The 17,896-nt window shown below is 53.5% G+C and overlaps 2 protein-coding genes across 9 annotated transcripts in view; one reads left to right on the forward strand and one right to left on the reverse strand.

The window, feature by feature from the left end:
• Positions 1-1,310, forward strand: part of EIF2D (eukaryotic translation initiation factor 2D) — a 34,982-nt gene extending 33,672 nt beyond the window's left edge. For 7 of the 8 annotated variants that reach the window (XM_015569389.1, XM_015569390.1, XM_015569396.1 and 4 more), the window contains one exon: positions 506-705. In XM_015569389.1, the coding sequence (XP_015424875.1) occupies positions 506-576 (71 nt within the window). In that variant the 3' untranslated portion in view covers positions 577-705. Of the gene's footprint in view, positions 1-505; positions 706-735 lie in introns of those variants that run through there. The other variant, XM_015569388.1, reaches the window with a different exon arrangement.
• A 1,494-nt stretch (positions 1,311-2,804) lies between these two features.
• The window catches only part of RASSF5 (Ras association domain family member 5), a 32,539-nt gene continuing 17,447 nt past the window's right edge, over positions 2,805-17,896 (reverse strand). Inside the window, exons 2-5 of the mRNA XM_006754391.2 lie at positions 8,455-8,565; positions 7,219-7,516; positions 6,413-6,528; positions 2,805-5,018 (exon numbers count right to left, since the gene is read on the reverse strand). Coding sequence (XP_006754454.1) covers positions 4,866-5,018; positions 6,413-6,528; positions 7,219-7,516; positions 8,455-8,565 — 678 coding nt within the window. The 3' untranslated portion in view covers positions 2,805-4,865. The remainder of the gene's footprint in view (positions 5,019-6,412; positions 6,529-7,218; positions 7,517-8,454; positions 8,566-17,896) is intronic.

The following is a 17,896-nucleotide window of genomic DNA, read 5'->3' on the forward strand; positions in this document are numbered from 1 at the left end:
CTTGCCCTTTTCATCCTTTAATTATACTCAGGGCCTGGCACATAGTAAATGCTCAATACACAAATTTACTTTATGATAAGGCAGTAATCAGCAGTTAACTTTTATCATTGAGCCTTTTCAAGTGAAGAACCCTGTATGATTTGCTGAGACAAATACAGAGGAAAACAGACACATTCTCTCATGAGACAGTTCTAAATGCCTGAAGTACAACTAGCAAGTAGCTATCAGTGTGAAAATTACTGAAATTCACACGTACCTCCACATCTAGGGAAAACACTTCATCCCAGAAGGCTTCTGTAGGAGCTGAGTGTAAGCAGTGTAGGAGAGCAGATCCATGGTGGAAATGGTTTGAACAGAGGCTTGTCAACAGAATGAGCACCCAAGTGACGGGAGGGCCAGGAGGTAGCTGTGCGGGTTGGGGCCAAGGAGGGACCTGGTGAGACAGAGCAGGGGCCGTGGGAGGGGGAGTTGTGCCACACTGACGCGTTCCTGTGTTGGATTGTAGAAGAGTATCAGCTTCCTCGGAAACACATCCAAGGCCTCGAAAAGGCCCCCAAGCCCGGCAAGAAGAAGTGACAGACTCGCTTCCTGTGGTCGATCCCGTGGAACCCAGGTTCTGGGCTGCTGGCTCATAGAGCGTTTTCAGCTTTTGCAAATAAAAAATATATAATTCTTTACCAGAATAAATTTTTATTCTAATCTAAATCTGATTTCCCTCTTGTTTCCTCCACTCAGCTAAAATATACTAAATTTTCAAGCCAGAGCCGTTTCACCAAACAGAAGAGGCTGGCGTGCCTTCCCATTCAGGTTTGGGTTCCTCCCTGGTTCTCAAGCCCAGCCCACCAGAGTGCAGGCAGGTGAGGCCCTCCTGTTAGTTTGAAGTCCCTCTGACAGATAACCCACAGCCTCTTGCTCATCTATTCCTACTAATTAGCCTCCCAGGCCAAAATTATCCTTCCCATCTCTAAGGGTTACTCATACAGAAAGCAGAAACCAGCTGTTTGGCCTGGGTTGATGACAAAAGAGGCAAGGACTGGCCATGAATTACGGCAAAATTTAAACTCAATAAACAGGAAACGATAAAAGCACATCAGGACGTGGGTTTCTGTCTAGTGATTCTTCCCAGCGTTCGTTAGTGCACTGCCACTGGCAGTGGTAAACTGAGGCAGCTTCCTTACCGTGAAGGCTTATCAGGCAAATGCTTTCTGAACTTCCTAACTGGGGCTCCTGCTAATGTAGCTGGTTTTCAGAGGGGCCATGAGCTCCCTGAAATAGTACACCAGGTTTTGTTTGATCATTTTTCCAAGAGAGGTTACCAGGTGTCTGGTTCCCAACGGAACACTTAATGCGAGAAGGTCCAGAACCATTGCCTTGGTCCCTGCTCAGTTCACGGAAGTCACATCTGTGGCCGAAACTCTCCTGTAAAATTGGAGGGAGAAAGGGCTGAGCTGAATCCCTTTTTAGGGTTCTTTAGGTTGTATCATCAAAAAAGTTATTCTTCAACTTCTTTTTTTCTTTCTCATCTCACTTTTTAAAAGAAACAGATGCCCAGCTGGTGTTGCTCAGTGGTTAAGTGTTGACCTGTGAACCAGGAGTCCATGGTTCGAGTCAGTCAGGGCACATGCCTGGGCTGCAGGCTTGATTCAAAGTGTGGGACGTGCAGGAGGCAGCTGATCAATGATTCTCTCTCATCATTGATGTTTCTCTCTTCTCTGAAATCAATAAAAATATAGTTAAAAAAGGGCAAACGAAAAAAAAAGGGAACCCCCATCCCCTGCTTGTGGGAATGCAGATTGGTGCAGCCACTCTGCAAAGCAATATGGAGGTTCCTCAGAAAACTAAAAGTAGAATTACCATATGACCCAGCAATCCCACTTCTGGTGTTTATCCGAAGAAAACAAAAAAGCTAATTTAAAAGATATATGCACCCCTGTGTTCATTGCAGCATTATTTACAATAGTCAAGACATGGAAGCAACCTAGGTCTCTACCGATAGACAGCTGGATAAAGGCATAACACATACAATGAAATGTTAGCCATAAAAAAGAATAGAATCTTGCCACTTCTGACAACATGAGTGGACCGAGAGGGCATCATGCTAAATAGACAAATACTATATGATTTCACATATATGGGGAATCTACAAAAACAAACAAATCAGAAACAGACTCATAGATACAGAGATTAAACTAATGGTTGCCTGAGGGGGGAGAGAGGAGGAATGGATGACAAAGGTGAAGGAGAGCGAGTTGTAAACTTCCAGTTATAAAATAAATAATTCATGGGAATGTAATGTACCACACAGGGACTATAGTCGGTATCATAATTGCTTTGTACGGTTATGGATGGTTACCAGACTTACTGTATCGCTGTGAAAGGTATATGAGAGCAAATCACCATGCGCTGTACATCTAAAACTAGTATGTTGTGTGTCGATTATACTTGAATCATAAAAAATAAAACTGGAAGCAGAAAAAAGAAATAGAAGAATCATTGCTTACCTCAGTAGCTGGTCCTGGAGTTTAATCCTCCTCAGCTCCAGAACACCCTCCTCTTTCTAACTCCGCATCTTTCCTCCCCTGCTCTGTGGGGATGTCGAGTAGCCGGTCACCTAGCAGCACTCTCCAGCCATGTATTCGGACAGTTTCCTCAGGATCATTTGAACAGTAGCTTCACGCCTCTGTCCGCTGGCAAAGGAAAACCTGACACTGCCGAGAAGTGTGTGCTGTCTCGGTTCCCACCGCCCTCCCAGCTCCCAAGGTCCATGAGAAGGTCAAGTTCAAGGAAGAGGTCTCCAGTCTGAATCACTTTTGCAACGAACTTTATTTTTTTAAACCCATATAAGAAAGACATTTTAAGAGAAAAGATCCTCAAAACAAACACACTGGGAAACAGGAGGATAGAAGGCACTACCAGCAGTCACGCCCTCCCCGGGGAGGGGGGGTTCTTGGTCCATCCTGTTTTCGGAGGCTCGGACCCTGGGTCCTGGGTTAACAGTGCTTCAGATGAAGTCTGCGTTTTCCCGTAACGTTCTTGTTTCATAAACACCCCTCTCTCTTCATACATAGTATGTGCCTTTATGGTATACATGTACATGAGTTTTCTTTTCCAAAAATAAAGCAGCCACCCCCGTCAGGAGGTTCTGAGCAGCATTCACAGCGTTGCAGCAGGAGCCGTGCCTTCTATCCGTGGTAGAGACATGCATCGTGAAGGGAAAGGACGCGGCCGCTCCCTGAACTACACAGCAGGATGGAGGCTTTCCAGGGAGTGGGTGCTAAGGCTGAGCATGAGATGGCAGGCCACAGGGTTCTGTGATTTAAAGTCTCACGCTGCCAGCCCGTCTGGCTTCTGCAGCTCTGAAGACGAGCACAGTCTGTACGATGAAGGGTGAGTATTCCTTCTGGGACCAGGGCAGTGTGGGCCCAGCGAGGCTGCACGAGGAACCGAGGCTTGAACCAACCCCAGAGGGACTGGGAAAGGCAGAGGACGTCGAAGAAAGGGTCTCTCAGAGGCCGGATTGAAAAACCTGCCCTGCTTTGAAAGTTACATCTTTCTCCATCAGCATGGAGTGTCTGCGTCCGGCTACGTGCTCGCGTTGTGTGGCTGGTGTACTTAAGTTTGGGCTGAAACAAGGAGCCAGTACAAGTGACAGCCCGGCATCTGACCCGCCCTGTCAATGTGGTTTGACATCTCTTCTGGGAATCAAAGCCCAGGAACTTCGATGGGAAGAAGGCTTGACCCTGACCCCTGACCCCACACGGAGAGGGAGGGCCCTCCGGGCCTGTCTCCCGCACCGCTGTGGCCCACGTCCTGGCAGGAACAAGCCAGCAGCAAAGCTTCCGACACGCTCCCTGCTCCCCTCTCTCTGGAAACAAAAAGGCACTGAGGTCAGCGGGGAGGTCAGCGGGAGGCCAGCCCCACGCTCGCTGAGCGCAGTGCCGCTGGCCGCTGGCCGGCCCGTGCTGCAGAACACACAGGGCCACGTGGCTGGGTGGAAAGTTCCCCTGAAACCAAGGCCGCTCCTCTGGCAGCACCGGATTCCATGCCCCCATCCAGGAGAGGCCGTGCTGGAGGCCCAGGGCCAAGGCAGCCAGGCCTCCCCGTCCTCTCGCTGGTGGAAAGCCGCAGACACTCGGACACGTTTCTCTGCCAGCTCTTTGGCTTCCTCTGGCTGCCTGGCTGCCGTGCTAGCAGGAGACGTCTACAATGGCGAGTAGCCGGTTTCCTTGGTGGAAACATGAGGACGATGGCAGTATAAATACAGTCGTAACTGAAGAACAAACAGTTGCTGACAAAGACGCGGCGAAGCACCACACACGCAGGTGTACATCTGCCTCTGGGCTCCCAGGTGCACAGGCTCCGGCGGTGAGGGCCAGGGCCAGGCCGCAGCTTCCCCAGAAACCTCTGAGCCAACCTCGGCCCTGGAACCTCAGCCCTGGTACTTCTGACCCAGGGTCAGTGCGGGACAATCCTCTTATGATCATCCTGCTTTCGGGAACTGAGCTCAGACCTGCTAAAGGAATATGCTACAGCTTTTCACTCATAAATAAGATCCTGTGGGTGGCACGTAAAGGAGAAATAAAGGAGGCAACGATTTGGTTTGTGAAAGGCTTGCAGATTGCGGGAGGACGCCGGTTGCTCTTGGCACAAGTGCCACTTGGCAGGTGCAGACGGGCGCTGCGCGGCCGTGGGCAGGACCCAGCCCCGTGCACACACGTGTCCATCAGAGACTGCGCCGCATCTGGGGCTGCTGGTGGGCACACACGCATCCCTCAGAGGTGTCCTGAGAAAAAGTGTCTGTTGCAAAATAATAATTAATAATAAAAATAAATCCGTGGGCGCTGGGAGCGAGGAAGCAGGACCGGTTAGCCAGGTTGGCCTTGGGACTCTCTCAAGGCCTCCTCCAGTTTCTGCCTAAACTTGTCGTACTTCTTCTGCACTTGTTGGATTTTGTCCTGCTCTTCTTTTTCCAGGATGGTTAGGAAGTTCTGGAGCTCAGGGATGGAAAAGGCATCCCACTGCGAAGCGAGAGGGAGATGCAGGGAGAAAACGAATAGGAGATGGGTTAGAAGTCGCCCGACCCGAGGGGCCCCGCTGCCTCAGGCTCACAGCTGCGCACAGTCCGCTACTGAACAGGCAGGTGCGGTGAGCAAAGCCTGGCTTTCCCGTGTCATGTCAGCAACACATTTTCAAATCCTCGTATATCACCAGCAAGAAGTTATCCATAGCCGATTATCAATATTATCAGTCAATAATCTTAAATGTTCTCTGTAGCAGCGGAGATCGTAACAGGGCCCCGGCTGGTCTGCTCCAGCTGTCTGTGGGGTGGCGGTAGGCTCCCCACATGCAGACCCTCAGCATTTGGAGGAGAGCTGGACTTGGGCTCAGGAGGCTGGATTCCAGCCTGAATCACCCTGTGACCTTGAGCTCGTCACCCCACCCTTCTCAGCCTGTTTCCTCATCTGCTGGCAGAGCAGATAATGAGAGAACATAACCCGCAAAGCCCTGCAGAGCCTCGCTGGCCCAGGCCTGCCCGGACGGGACCTGGCTTCTCAGGCTGACTTAGGAGCTGAGGCCCCTGGGGGCAGGAGTTTGGACTCCAATTCTTGGAGCACATAGGAGTTGTGAGGTTCACCTGGTTCCCTCCCCAACATTGCAGAGGTAGAAAACAGGTCCACACAGGGAAGGTGGGGTAACCACGGCCACAGAACATGAGGCGGCGGAGCTAGAAGCAGAGCCCAGGCCTCGGAACCCCAGGCCTGCGAGCTGTCCCCTGGGCCAGCGGTGCTCCAGCCTTTCCAGTGGAACACTTTTCCCAACAACCAGACCTGCCTGGGTGACGTGGGGAGAAGGGACAGAGCCCCACTTGCCTAGATCCCCCAAACCTCCAAAGGGACCCCAAGACTGCTCTGCCAAGCCCCAGGCCTCCACTGAGCACAGTGTGACAAACACTCTCCGTCACATGTCTCCCAGGCCCCTGGGGGCACCTGTCTGGGTTCCACCTGTTTATACCACCAGACTCCTCTAGGGGGAGCAGGTCAATGTTTAAGAACCAGGAGAGAGAAAAGGCTCAAACACCTCTCTATGGTGCTTGCTGGGCCCTCAGGCCACCCTGGAGCGAAACCACCTGACCTTACCCAGGGAGCTGCCAGTGCCCGTCCATCTGAGCTCTCAGAAACGAAGCCCATGAAATCCTCTTTCCACAGCCCTTGCCAGACGCAGGCCAGGACTTGCCTCACCCTGGGCGCTGCCAACCTGGCTTACACCCTGAACCTGGGCCCCGCACTCACCCCAGCTCAACTCCTCAAGCCATTTTCCTGCCACACCTGTGCTGGGCAGTGAGGACATACCCCTGCGCCACCCGCGGTGCCCTGGGGCTGCGTCTGTGCAGCTGCAAAGGGCCCAGGCCTACCTCCACCTCTCCAGTCTCGTTCTCCTTGAGCACAAAGCTGAGGACGTCCGTGTCGGGCCCGGCCAGCAGGCGCAGGTAGAGGGGGCAGTCGGCCACGGAGAGCTTCTGGAACAGCACTGCGAACAAACCGAGAGGGGGGCTGGAGCTGGGCCGGGAGAGGGGCGGACCCTGCTTGGGTGGGGAACTGGACAAAGCGGTGCTGGTAACAGATGGAGTGGTCCCTTCAACCACAGAATGAACCTGACAAGGATACGTGGGGAGTGCCTGGCCGCGGTGGCTCAGTGGGTGAGCGTTGACCTATGAACCAGGAGATCATGGTTCGATTCCCCGTCAGGGCACATGCCTGGGTTGTGGGCTCGATCCCCAGTAGGGGGCGTGCAGGAAGCAGCTCTCTCATCATTGATGTTCCTATCTCTCTCTTCCTCTCCCTTCCTCTCTGAAATCAATTAAAAAAACAACAACAAGAATACACGGAGAGTAACCTTTCATCTCTGGTGTGAGGGGGAAGCATGTTTCCATTTACATCATCTCCCAAAAGATTAGGAGCAGTGGGGCGGGTTCCCTCTCATCCCAGATTAGGAGGTGGGAGCCTGGGTGTGGGTTTCCTGAAGTCACATCTGGAGCGAGGGGCACAGGCAGGGCATCAGCTCCCACCCAGCACGCGTGGGCCCCAGGCCTGCTGCACGCGGATGGCCTGGCCTCACGGCGGTGCGGGAGAGGGCCGCTCCTCCCCCAGGCCTGGCGGGTTAGTGGGGACACAGACAGTTAGGAAGGTGGTCTCTGGGGCGGAGCCCCCACTCTCATACCTTGCCCGTCCTTGTGTATCCGCTTAAAAAGTGCAAACTTCTGGGGATTGTCCACGACCATGAACTTCTTGAGCAGCCCCTGGATGACCTCGCTGACCGTGGTGGTGCTGCTGATGTGCAGCTGCTTGATGGCGTCGAGCGGCAGGTAGAAGGACGTCCGCTTGTCCGTGGTGGCCGCCAGGTTCACTTCCTTGATGGCGTCGTAGATGGACTGGGGCCGGATCCCAGCAGGTACCGTCACCGGCCGCCGAAGCTTCAAATGCACTTTGATGAAACCTGTGTAGGTGCCGTCTTCACTCTGCCCGTGGGGGGATGGCAGATGGGGGTCAGGGCGGGTCTGTCTGGCATAGTCCTTGTTGCTGCCCCGGGGCCCAGGGGCTGCACTTCGCCCGGGCAGCCCCCCACCTGGCTCCCTGAGTTCCTTCCTGCCTCCTTTAACCTAGGGGTGCCCAGTGGGCCCCAAGAAGGCCCACAGTATGTAGCTACCAGGAAGGATATTTGGAGCAGCTGTAGCTTTGTCCCAGAGCTGCCTGCCCCAAATCTGCCACCAGCCAGATGCCGATTGCCTTAGGCGAGTCCCCACTCTAAGAGGCAGGGTCTGAGCGGCCTCTTTCGAAAACCCACAGCCTGTAAGACAAACCCAGGCCCATCTGTGACTGGATTTCCTGGGGCCTCATTTGGTTAAAGCCCCAAGGAACCAGTTGCTGTCAGCCACCAGCAGGGGGCAGGGCTCTCCTACTTTCTCCTCCCCTCCCCACTGAAGATGGCCTTTCTGAGCCTGATACAAAGTGGGCCCCCCCCCACCCCGACTCCTGAGCTCTGTCCGACCCAAGGGAGCGTCCCCAGACACAGGCTATACCTGTGCAATTAAGAGGGGCTGCGAACACCCCTTGTCCAGGGCTTCCTGGGGGCCAACCTATGCCAGGCCCTCGGTCACTGTATCTCCCTTTTACCATGAAACTCAGAGAAGTTAAGAAAGTCTCCCAAAGTCACAAGTGAACAAGTGGAAGAGCCAGAGAGGGGATCTGTGTCTGACTCTAAAGCCCATTCCATTTCTCTAAAGGACGGGGCCCTGTCAGCCCAGGCTGTCCGCCTTCCACAGCCCCTGAGGCCCCCAGAGGCCAGAAGAAAGGGGATGTCAAGCGGGGAGCCCCAGAATCCAGAGGGACTGCAGAGGAGCGAGACGGGAAGGGGGTGTGGAGAGGCCTGGGGGCACGGGTGGGCAGGCCCGCTCACCAGCTTCATGCCCAGGCAGTTCTTCTCACGGCTGTTGTAGCTGGCGATCTGCTGCTTGATCTCCTGCAGTGTGGGCGGGCGCCGCAGCTCCTCCACGGGTTTACAGACATTCTGGAACAGACACAGAGGTGAGGGTGGGTGTACGTGGCTCTCAGGATTCAAAGGGGAACACCACGCCCTCCCGAAGGCCTCTGACCAGCAGAAGCCAGCAGCAGCCCCACACAGTGACAACGGATGGCGGGACGCATCTATCTGCTGGGCCTGGAGCTGTTACTACTGTCTGCTGCTAAGGTTTCCACAGCAGCTGCAAGAAAAACGGGCCCTCGCGCTGTCTGTCTGTCTGACTGCGGCAGCCAAGAATGAACAGGGAATACAGGAAAAAACATGGAGTTTCTGCAACTCAGAAACAACTCCGTAAGCAGTGAAGAGCCCGTTTTTACTCCACAGAAGAATCTAAAATATGACTTTACAAGAGAAGTATTGAAAAGTCACTCCCCTTCACCCTTGCCCTCTGATTGATTCCACTTTTTAAGGGTTGAAACTAATTAAAACCCTGCCAGTGAGTTCTTTTATTAAAAAAAAAAGAATTGCAGGGATTTAGGGTAGAAACAGAGGTCACATCCCAGCTGTGCCACTGCCTCGCCCACCACCCCTGGGGAAGTAACTGCAATCTCCCTCAGCCTCAGTCTCCTCATTTGTGAAATGGGAGCACTACCTCTCCCTTGGGCTTGTTGCGAGAACAGTGTGAAAGTGCCCGTCCCACAGGTATTGACTTTGAACTCTCAGAATCAGCAGAGCTCCTTTGCTGACGAAGGGTTGCTATGGGAAAGATGCTTTTAGATGTTATGGGAGATGCAAAGAAATGCAAGCATGCTCCATGCCCTCAGGGAAGTAACAATAGAGGTGGAGAGACCTGAATGTGCATCGATGCAGCATGTGCCGACCGAATGACATCAATTCTCCCGGGCCCAGAGGTCCGAGGGCACAGGGACATCAGCTCAGGCCCCATGTCATAATAAGAACTAAGTATATTTGCCAATGAATGAGTGAAGTGGTGGGGCCGGGGCTGTGGCCCTCTATGATAATTGAGGGGATAAACCTCCTCTGCTGGGGCGGAGGGACACCCCGCACTCACTCAGCACCGGCTCTGTGCCTGCACTCGGCGTGCATTACCTCGTTGAATCCTCATGAACCCAAACTCTGCAAGACAGTGTATTGCCCATTTCACAGGTAGACCGCGGAGAGTAAGAGGTTAGTGACCTGCCTAAAGCCGCAGCCAGTGTGTGCAGAACTGGAAGAAAAGCCCAGATCTGTTCTGTGGTGCTCTTCCTATGACGTCATGACTTCTCATCTCTCCCCCACCCCCCCGGGAAGGTAACGGACGGACGGAGCTGATGTGATGGAGGTCAGTGTTCTTCACCCCGTGGAAGTGGTCCCGGGTGAATTCTGGGTCCAGGCAACTCGGTCCCGTAGTCACCCCCCCGGATTTCTCTCAAGGTCATTGTCAACCACCTTCCCAGTGTTTCCCCAGAGTCTGAGTGTGGCTGGGAGTGCAGGAGCCATCATTTGGGGGAACAAATGACTAAGTAGAAGGTTGGTTGGTCAAAACGCACCCAGAATTTGCCTGATCTTAGAAATCTACCCAATTCAGGGAGGGTCAGGGTTCTCTTCTGGCCAAAGAGGAAACAGGCCGAGGGGGACAGGTGACGGTGCTCTCCGGGCTGCCTCCCTAACACCATCCAACACCGTGCCGTGGGCGTCGGGTTTGGTTGGGAAATTCACAGCCCTCGGCCACCACATCACCACCCCGTGAACACCACGGGCACCCACAGCAGAGCCGGACCTGCCCCCTCCCTCAGCAAGCTGTCCCGTGGGGACACGCCACACTCAGCAGCATCCATCACTTCCTCCTCTCACTTTCCAGTCCCACGGAGCCCATAACATGCCACGCTTGGTGGCTGCCAAGGAGCGCTGGTGTGGCCCCTCAACCTCTGCACGGAGGCAAGTGACAGCCCTTGTCTGTGACGGCATCTTCCCTTGTCCTGTCCTCCCCCTTCGCTCTTCCTCAGGGATCTTGGGAACAGCACTGTGCCCCGCACTTTCACATGCCTGTCTCACATACTACATATCTTATCCCCATTTTACAGATTACAAAACTGAAGCTCAGAGAAGTGAAGAGCGTACCTGAGTGTCTTAGGTCCCTCTGCTAGTAAGGGGCTGAGTAGGACCTAGAACAGCGGTTCTCAACCTGTGGGTCGCGAACAATGAAAATACATCCTGCATATCAGATATTTACATTATGATTCGTAACAGTAGCAACATTACAGTTATGAAGTAGCAACAAAAACAATTCTATGGTTGGAGGGGCCACTACAACATGAGAAACTGTATTAGAGGGTCGCGGCATTAGGAAGGTTGAGAACCACTGGCCTAGAACCCAGTCCACCTGAGTCTGAAGCCCATGTTCTTCTCCACTCACCACGTGGCCTCCTAGGACGGCCTCTAATGCTAAAGGGGTACCTCCCCCTTCCCCTCCCTCCACAATGATCACTGAGGTTCCACGCCATAGGGCTGGATGCGCAGCTGCTACACCAAGGCCTATCAGTTACGTGGCCTGTGAGAGGCTCACCCAGGGTGCACTGGACCCGTGGGTCAGGCCGGAGGCCCCGGCCCCAGGAGCACCACGGCTCCTGAGAAGATGGTAAGAAGGAAGTTCTCGCCTCTTCAGCCGCCAGATGGAGGGCCCACCCTTTTCCTACTGGACCCCGATTCCAAAGAAGACCACCCAAGGGGAGCATTCCCAGGACACCTCCTGTTTGCTTGAGCCTCACTGTCTTCATTCGCTGTTGATTCATTCATCCAGGGACCTCAACATAGAGCTGCTCACCCTTTCCCTGGGCATCTCTGGGACCTGGCCTGCCCCGCCTGCCCCCTGGGAGCTTCCAGTCCAAGGACCGGGGCCCCGTTACTGTTCTGCGCTCCGTCCGCCTCTGCAGCACACAGGCTGCTGCTTGGAGTGAAGAGCCTTCTCATACTCATCTACTTAAAAGAGTTAATGGGTGGGAAAAAAACTCTAGAAGCTCTGGGAGATCTCTCATAGTTTCCAACTGAACTACAGCCATCTCTCTGTCAGAAAAGGCATCTGTGTCCCCGCTCCCACGGGCCCGTGTTCCAGGCCTGGTTTTGAAGGCAGCCAGGGTCGGGACTGCCCGAACCCAGGGCTTCTTCCTGTTCCCTTTCCTTCAGCAGATAACCCATCTCTTCTACCCCGTTCCCACCCACAAACCTGGGGGAGTGACGTGAGTGGCCGCGGGCACCCCCTCCAGCACTGACGCAGAAGACAGCCGTCCAGACTCCACCAGGAGCCCTGCGTGGCCAACACATGCGATCTCATGCCCTGGGATGTCAGCCGCAGGGCTGGGCTGGCTGCTGCCCACACCCGATCTGGCAGACAAGGTCTGACCCACGGACCGAATGAATCACCTCCCAAAATAGGCCAGCCAGTCAGCCAGCCAGCTACAGCCACAGCGGCCTCCAATCCTTTCCATCCAAGGGATAGTACAAAATCTAGACCGGCGATGCTTAAACACAGCCACACATGCTGTCCACAGGGGGATCGTCAGAAACTCAGCGCCTCAGCTCCATCTGGACATTTCATTGGTCTGCGATGCACCCTGGGCACAGGGAGTCTGGAGTCTCCCAGGTGATCCTAATGCGCAGGGTTGTTTGAGAAGAACTGGCATGGACCCCTCACAGGCAATTGCAGACCTCAGGGGTGCCCATCCCGCTGCAGAGGCCCACAGACACCCACTGCCCAAGTATCTGCTGTGTGAACAGATCAATAATACAGTAATTTTGCCCAGCCGTGGCTCAGTGGTTGAGTGTCAACCTATGAACCAGGAGGCCATGGTTCGATTCCCAGTCAGGGGCACATGCCTGGGTTGCGGGCTCCATCCCCAGTGTGTGGTGTGCGGGAGGCAGCCGATCAATGATTCCCTCTCATCATTGATGTTTCTATCTCTCTCTCCCTCTCTTCCTCTCTGAAATAAAAATTTAATTAAAAATAATAATATAGTAATCTTCAGAGGATAAGGCAAAGACCCCAATCTCTTCACCCGCCAGATTCTCAGGTGCTCAGAGTGAAAGATTTGTCTCTGCCCCTGGCACCAGGCAGACGGAGTTTGTCTCCTGGGGTGGCCCACGCTGGAGACAGAACAGGAAAGTCACTCTGACGATTTAACCAATACTGGCTGTGGCCCGTGAGGGTCTCTCCTTGGGGGTTTACACATCTCAGTGCATCTGGCATGGGATTCGTCTGGTCTGATTAAGCTCTGGCATTGGTAGCAGATGGTTTAGCTGCTCCCAAAGCCCTCGGCACATCCAGGGCACGGGGGTGGGGGTGGGGGGATGTCCTGAGCCATAGAAAGGGCTGAGTCCTCTCTTTGCTCTCAAGGTTATTGGGGTGCAGACACCTGAAGAGGCTGGGTGTCACGGGTCAGAGCAGAGGTGCCCGCTGAGAGAGTGACCCTCAACATGTTCTATTAAAATATCCTTAACAACAAAATACAAAGCACCAGCCCCTGGCAGTCTGGGGCCGGCCTCCAAGCAGATTTCCCTCAAGTTGAATTTTACCTGAAGAAAAACACAACCAACACTGTGCTGACTGTGCAATCTAAGCAATGGTACGTGTAAAGTCTTAGTTTTGGTCACTGGGGGTGACCACGATCTGAGGAGAAGAGGGGCTGAGTGAGTTCTGTACCTGATCCCCAGGTAACACGGGGCAGCCCCGGGAGCGCTGGCAACGAGGGGCCTGTGGTGAGGAGTTGGCCGAGGAGACTGTGTCCCACCCTCAGGGTGAAGCCATCAGATTAACATTCATCCCATTTTTGCCTTGACCTAAATCACACAAACCTCATTTTTGTCAAAAATTCCACTCTCTCTGTGAACTTCTTCCTGCACACGGCTTTGTCACATGGCTCCTGTCTCCTCCTCTCTAGTCCCGTCGTCTGTCTAGTGCCTTCATCTGATCGCCCGGGTCTTGAATGATGCCGATGATCATCCTTATGGCTATTTACTGGCTAACCATGTGCCAGGCCAGTGGTTCTCAACCTGTGGGTCGCGACCCCTTTAGTGGTCCAACGACCCTTTCACGGGGGTCGCCTCAGGCCATCGGAAAACACATACATAATTACATATTGTTTTTGTGATTAATCACTATGCTTTAATTATGTTCAATTTTTAACAATGAAAATATATCCTGCATATCAGATATTTACATGACGATTCATAACAGTAGCAACATTACAGTGATGAAGTAGCAACGAAAATAATTTTATGGTTGGGGGTCACCACAACATGAGGAACTGTATTAAAGGGTCGCGGCATTAGGAAGGTTGAGAACCACTGTGCCAGGCGCTATTCTACTCACCACCAGTTTATGAGAAACGTACCATTATCATGCCCATTTCACAGATGCGGAAACGGAGGCCCAGCAAGGTTAAAACAAACCTACATCTAAAGCTAACGCTATAGTAACTGGCACTTAAATACGCACCCTACTGATGTTAACCTCCAAGTACACCGTCCATCTCGGTTTTTCTTCCCAACTAGACTGAAGCTCCTTAACGCCTCACACCATACTTCCATTTCTCCTCTATGCCCGGTGCACTGAGTACCAAGCAGATATAACAAATATTTGCCCAGGAAACTTCAATGCCCTGGACAGTCGCTCAGTGGTTAGAGCGTCAGCCCGCAGACTAAAGGTACGTGTGTTCAATTCCCTGTTAAGGGCACGTACTTTGGGTTGTTGGTTCTATCCCAGGCCCGGTTGGGGCGCTTGCAGGAGGCATCCAGTCATGTGCGTCTCTGACATCAATGTTTCACTCTCTCCCCTTCTCCTCCCTCCTCTCCACTCTCTAAAAATATCAATGGGAAAAATATCCTCAGGTGAGAATTATAAAAAAATAAAATTAAAAAAAAAAAGGCAACTTCAATGGTCCCCAACTGGCTACAGGAGAAAACGAATCTAACTTCCCCTTAGGAATTACAGTACCGTGAGCCTTGGATTTCAACTTGGACTGTGCCTGTCTTGTCCACCTGGCATCCCACAGCCTACTTCCAGCTTGGCACAGAGTAGAGGCTCAGGTAACACCTGCAGGATGTTGGGGTGCTGACTCCTATTACTAAGTGATCTTGAGAGTCAGATAACCTCTTTGAGGCTCAGTTTATGCCTCTACATATTGGGGTAAAATTCCCTTATTGCTCATAGCATTGATGCAAAAGCAAAACAAATGAGATGACGAGTATAAACATGTTTGGGGAAAGATCGAGCCCATCCAAAGGCTTGTACTGTTACCATCATCCCAGGCGTACGCAGTCCGACCCCCATGGGCGCTGATTCAGGATTGGCCCATGTGCTGGGGAGTTTCTTCACTTTCTCTACACTAGTGGTTGTCCAACATTTTCTGTTTGGGGCCAGATAATACATATATTTTAGGCTTTCAGGCCAGATCGTCTCTGTTGTAGCTATTCAACCCTGCCACTGTAGCACAAAGCGGCCATAAGGTGAGTGTGTTTCAATAAAACTTTATTCATGGACTCTGGCCCCTGAACAGCAGTTGGCCTCTCCGCTCGACACGGCTGCTTGTGCAGTTCCTCCTGCCCCAGAATACAGAGCCCCCATCTGCACTAGCTCCATCTTCTCCGTTTAGGTTCCCGATGAGATTCCACGGCACCTCCTCATCCTCCGTTCTCCTAATACACTAGACCCCTGACACTTTAATTCCCAAATGGAGACAGGTGTGCAGTTTGTTCTGGCCCCTGCCTTTTCCTGAATCATACTTCTGAGTTCTGTTTCCTGTGTATTTCCTCACACCTTCAGTTGACAGGCCTTCTGTAACGTCACGCTCACCTAATGGACATTTTTTACAGGCAGACAAAGGCTTTATCACTTCCTTGGAGTTCCGCTAACTCTCCTCCCTTCTCCAACGAGGAGGCAACAGGCTGCCTGAGGGAGGGGTGCGGGAGGGCCCCTAGGCTCCCTCACTGGCTCAGGGACTCACTCCCAAACACCACCCCCCAAGCCTCAGATTCCTGTTGTAGCAAAGCTGCAAATTACCACATGCCCTGGGCCTCTGCAGCTGCTTGCACATGTCAAACCCACTACTGCCAGGACCTATAACCTGCATGGCTACATGCAACAGCTAATTACAGGCTGCCTTTTATTGTTCCATTATTGTTTCACATGTGCTCATACCCCCTTCCCAATTAGATGCTCCCTGGAGGGAAAAAGACAGGATGTCTGATGACTGCACTTCTTCTGTACCCCCTGCGGGACCTGGCTGAGCACCGGGCTCACCTCCAAGGTGTCAGATAAATACCTGTGGACCGGGCGGCAGGGAGAAGGCGGAGCAGCCCGGTGAGTCCCAGCCCAGGGCCCAGCGATGGGCGCCAGTTAAGTCCAGGAGCGCCTTCCACCAATCCACACCCCAAGCGGCTGCTGCTAAGGAGGTGTGGGCTGCATGGGGCTCAGGCTGAAGGCCAGCTCTGTGGCTCAGTTCCTGGCAGTTTCCTGGTGGCAACAACTGCCAGACCACCCAATGACCTGTGACCTCGGGGAGCCACTTCCCCTCTCAGGGCCTTGGTTTCCTCATCTGTGAAATCATGAAGTGAGACCAGCAAGGCCCCGTGTCCCTTTGCAGCTCTAAGATTTTACATACAAGATAGAGTGGCTTCTTTCATCACTGCTTCCTCTTCCTTTTCAGAGAACAGGGTGTGGGGCTGGGCTTCTGGGAGGGCCGCTGGGGGCTCGTCCGAACTGCAGCGATAACGGGTCTGAAGCAGCACCAAGACCCGTTCCCGCCTCCGCCACTCGGCTTGTCTCAGGACTCACCGCGTGCTTTCTCTGCTCGTCGGCAAGACCCCAACGGAGCCGAGCTCAAGCAGGTCTGCACCCTCTTAACGCGGACGGCTCAAGTAAACAAAACAAGAACTACCCCGGAAGCCATTGGCCGAGAGCCTTTGCCACATTTCCTCTTTCTTGGCTCTTAGCACATCCGTCAGCAGCAATTCTCATGCCCCTCCGGCCGGTGTCAGGGAGGAGAGTTCTGGGCGTGAGAAGGGCCGTCTGCAGACACCTCCACTCCGTCCCTCGGCCCAGCAGCTGGGCTGAGCTCGCACGCCCGTGTGTCTGGCAGGCCTGTCCTGAGTAGGAACCCCTGACGGACAGGGCAGACACCCGCTGTCCGGGCTGGTTGGGATGCCTTGCTCCAGGCCCAGACCACATTCAAGGCCCATGGGTCCCTCGGTGATGGGCTGGACCAGATGGGAAAGAGGAAGCCGGTGTAGCCTCATCGCGGGCCCCCGCCCTGGTCCCCAAGGGCCGGTGCCCAGATGGCTTTCCCAGGCAGCCTGGCAGTGAGGCGGTGACTCCCATAGGTCCCTCTCCCAATGGTCCAAGGTCCTAGAAACAGAAGGGCTAGAAACTCCAGAACTGTGCTCTCTGACAGGCTAGTCCCAACAGAGGAAGGAAGGAAGGGGCTTCAGCATGGAGCCACCCGACCAGCAGAACCATGTGGAATTTGACTGCTTGGGGGGAATATAGAAGAAATCAGGGAAAACCAAGGGAGGGTAGTTGATAAACTGGGAAGAGACGGAAATCCCCAAAGACAAAACCTCACAGCAGATGCTGAATGTCAGTCAACAGTTACTGATCGAATTGCCTAGGGCTTGAGGACTGTGAAAGGCACCTTGGGACATGGAACCGACAGGGTGGTCCCTGTCCTCAGGAGCCCACGGTTATCGGAGGAGGGAAGAAGGACACACGTGGTGAAATACCAGGACAGGCACGCACAGTCCGCACAGGCCCCCGCGGCTTTTGGGGCAGCCTAGGTGGGCCCCGGTGTACGCCTGTGATACCAGCGAACTCGCCAGGCGGCCAGCGTGTCCTGGGCCCGGGCACAGTGTCCCTCACTCTCTTAGGTGACCGTCTCAGTCTACAAGCAGAGTAGGGAGCCTGGGTGAGTCAGGCCAGGGGAGGCTGGGTGAGCCCTGGGGCTTTGGAGCTGCAGTGACTTAGGCTCCGCCCTGAGTGCCTCATCATCATCGTAAGAGTCACCATGGCAGGCACTGCTCTGGCTTCACAGTCACAATCTCATTTAACCCCTGAAATAACACAATGAGTGGCGGATGTCATTACCCAGAGTCCCTTTCTTCACCATTAGACCCTGTGCCTTGCACATCCGGCTACAGGTTGGCCTCTGCCAGCCTTGCTCTCCATCTTCCGCGAACTTGGGCAAGTCAGTCTCACTGGGATTCAGATTTCTTTGTGACATGCAGCTATCGAGGCCTTCTTTCCTTTTTTAAATTATATTTTTATTGATTTCAGAGAGAGAGGGAGAGAGAGATAGAAACATCAATAATGAGAGAGAATCATTGATCGGCT

The sequence above is a fragment of the Myotis davidii genome, unplaced genomic scaffold, assembly GCF_000327345.1.
Source record: "Myotis davidii unplaced genomic scaffold, ASM32734v1 scaffold710, whole genome shotgun sequence".
NCBI classification, from domain to species: domain Eukaryota; kingdom Metazoa; phylum Chordata; class Mammalia; order Chiroptera; family Vespertilionidae; genus Myotis; species Myotis davidii.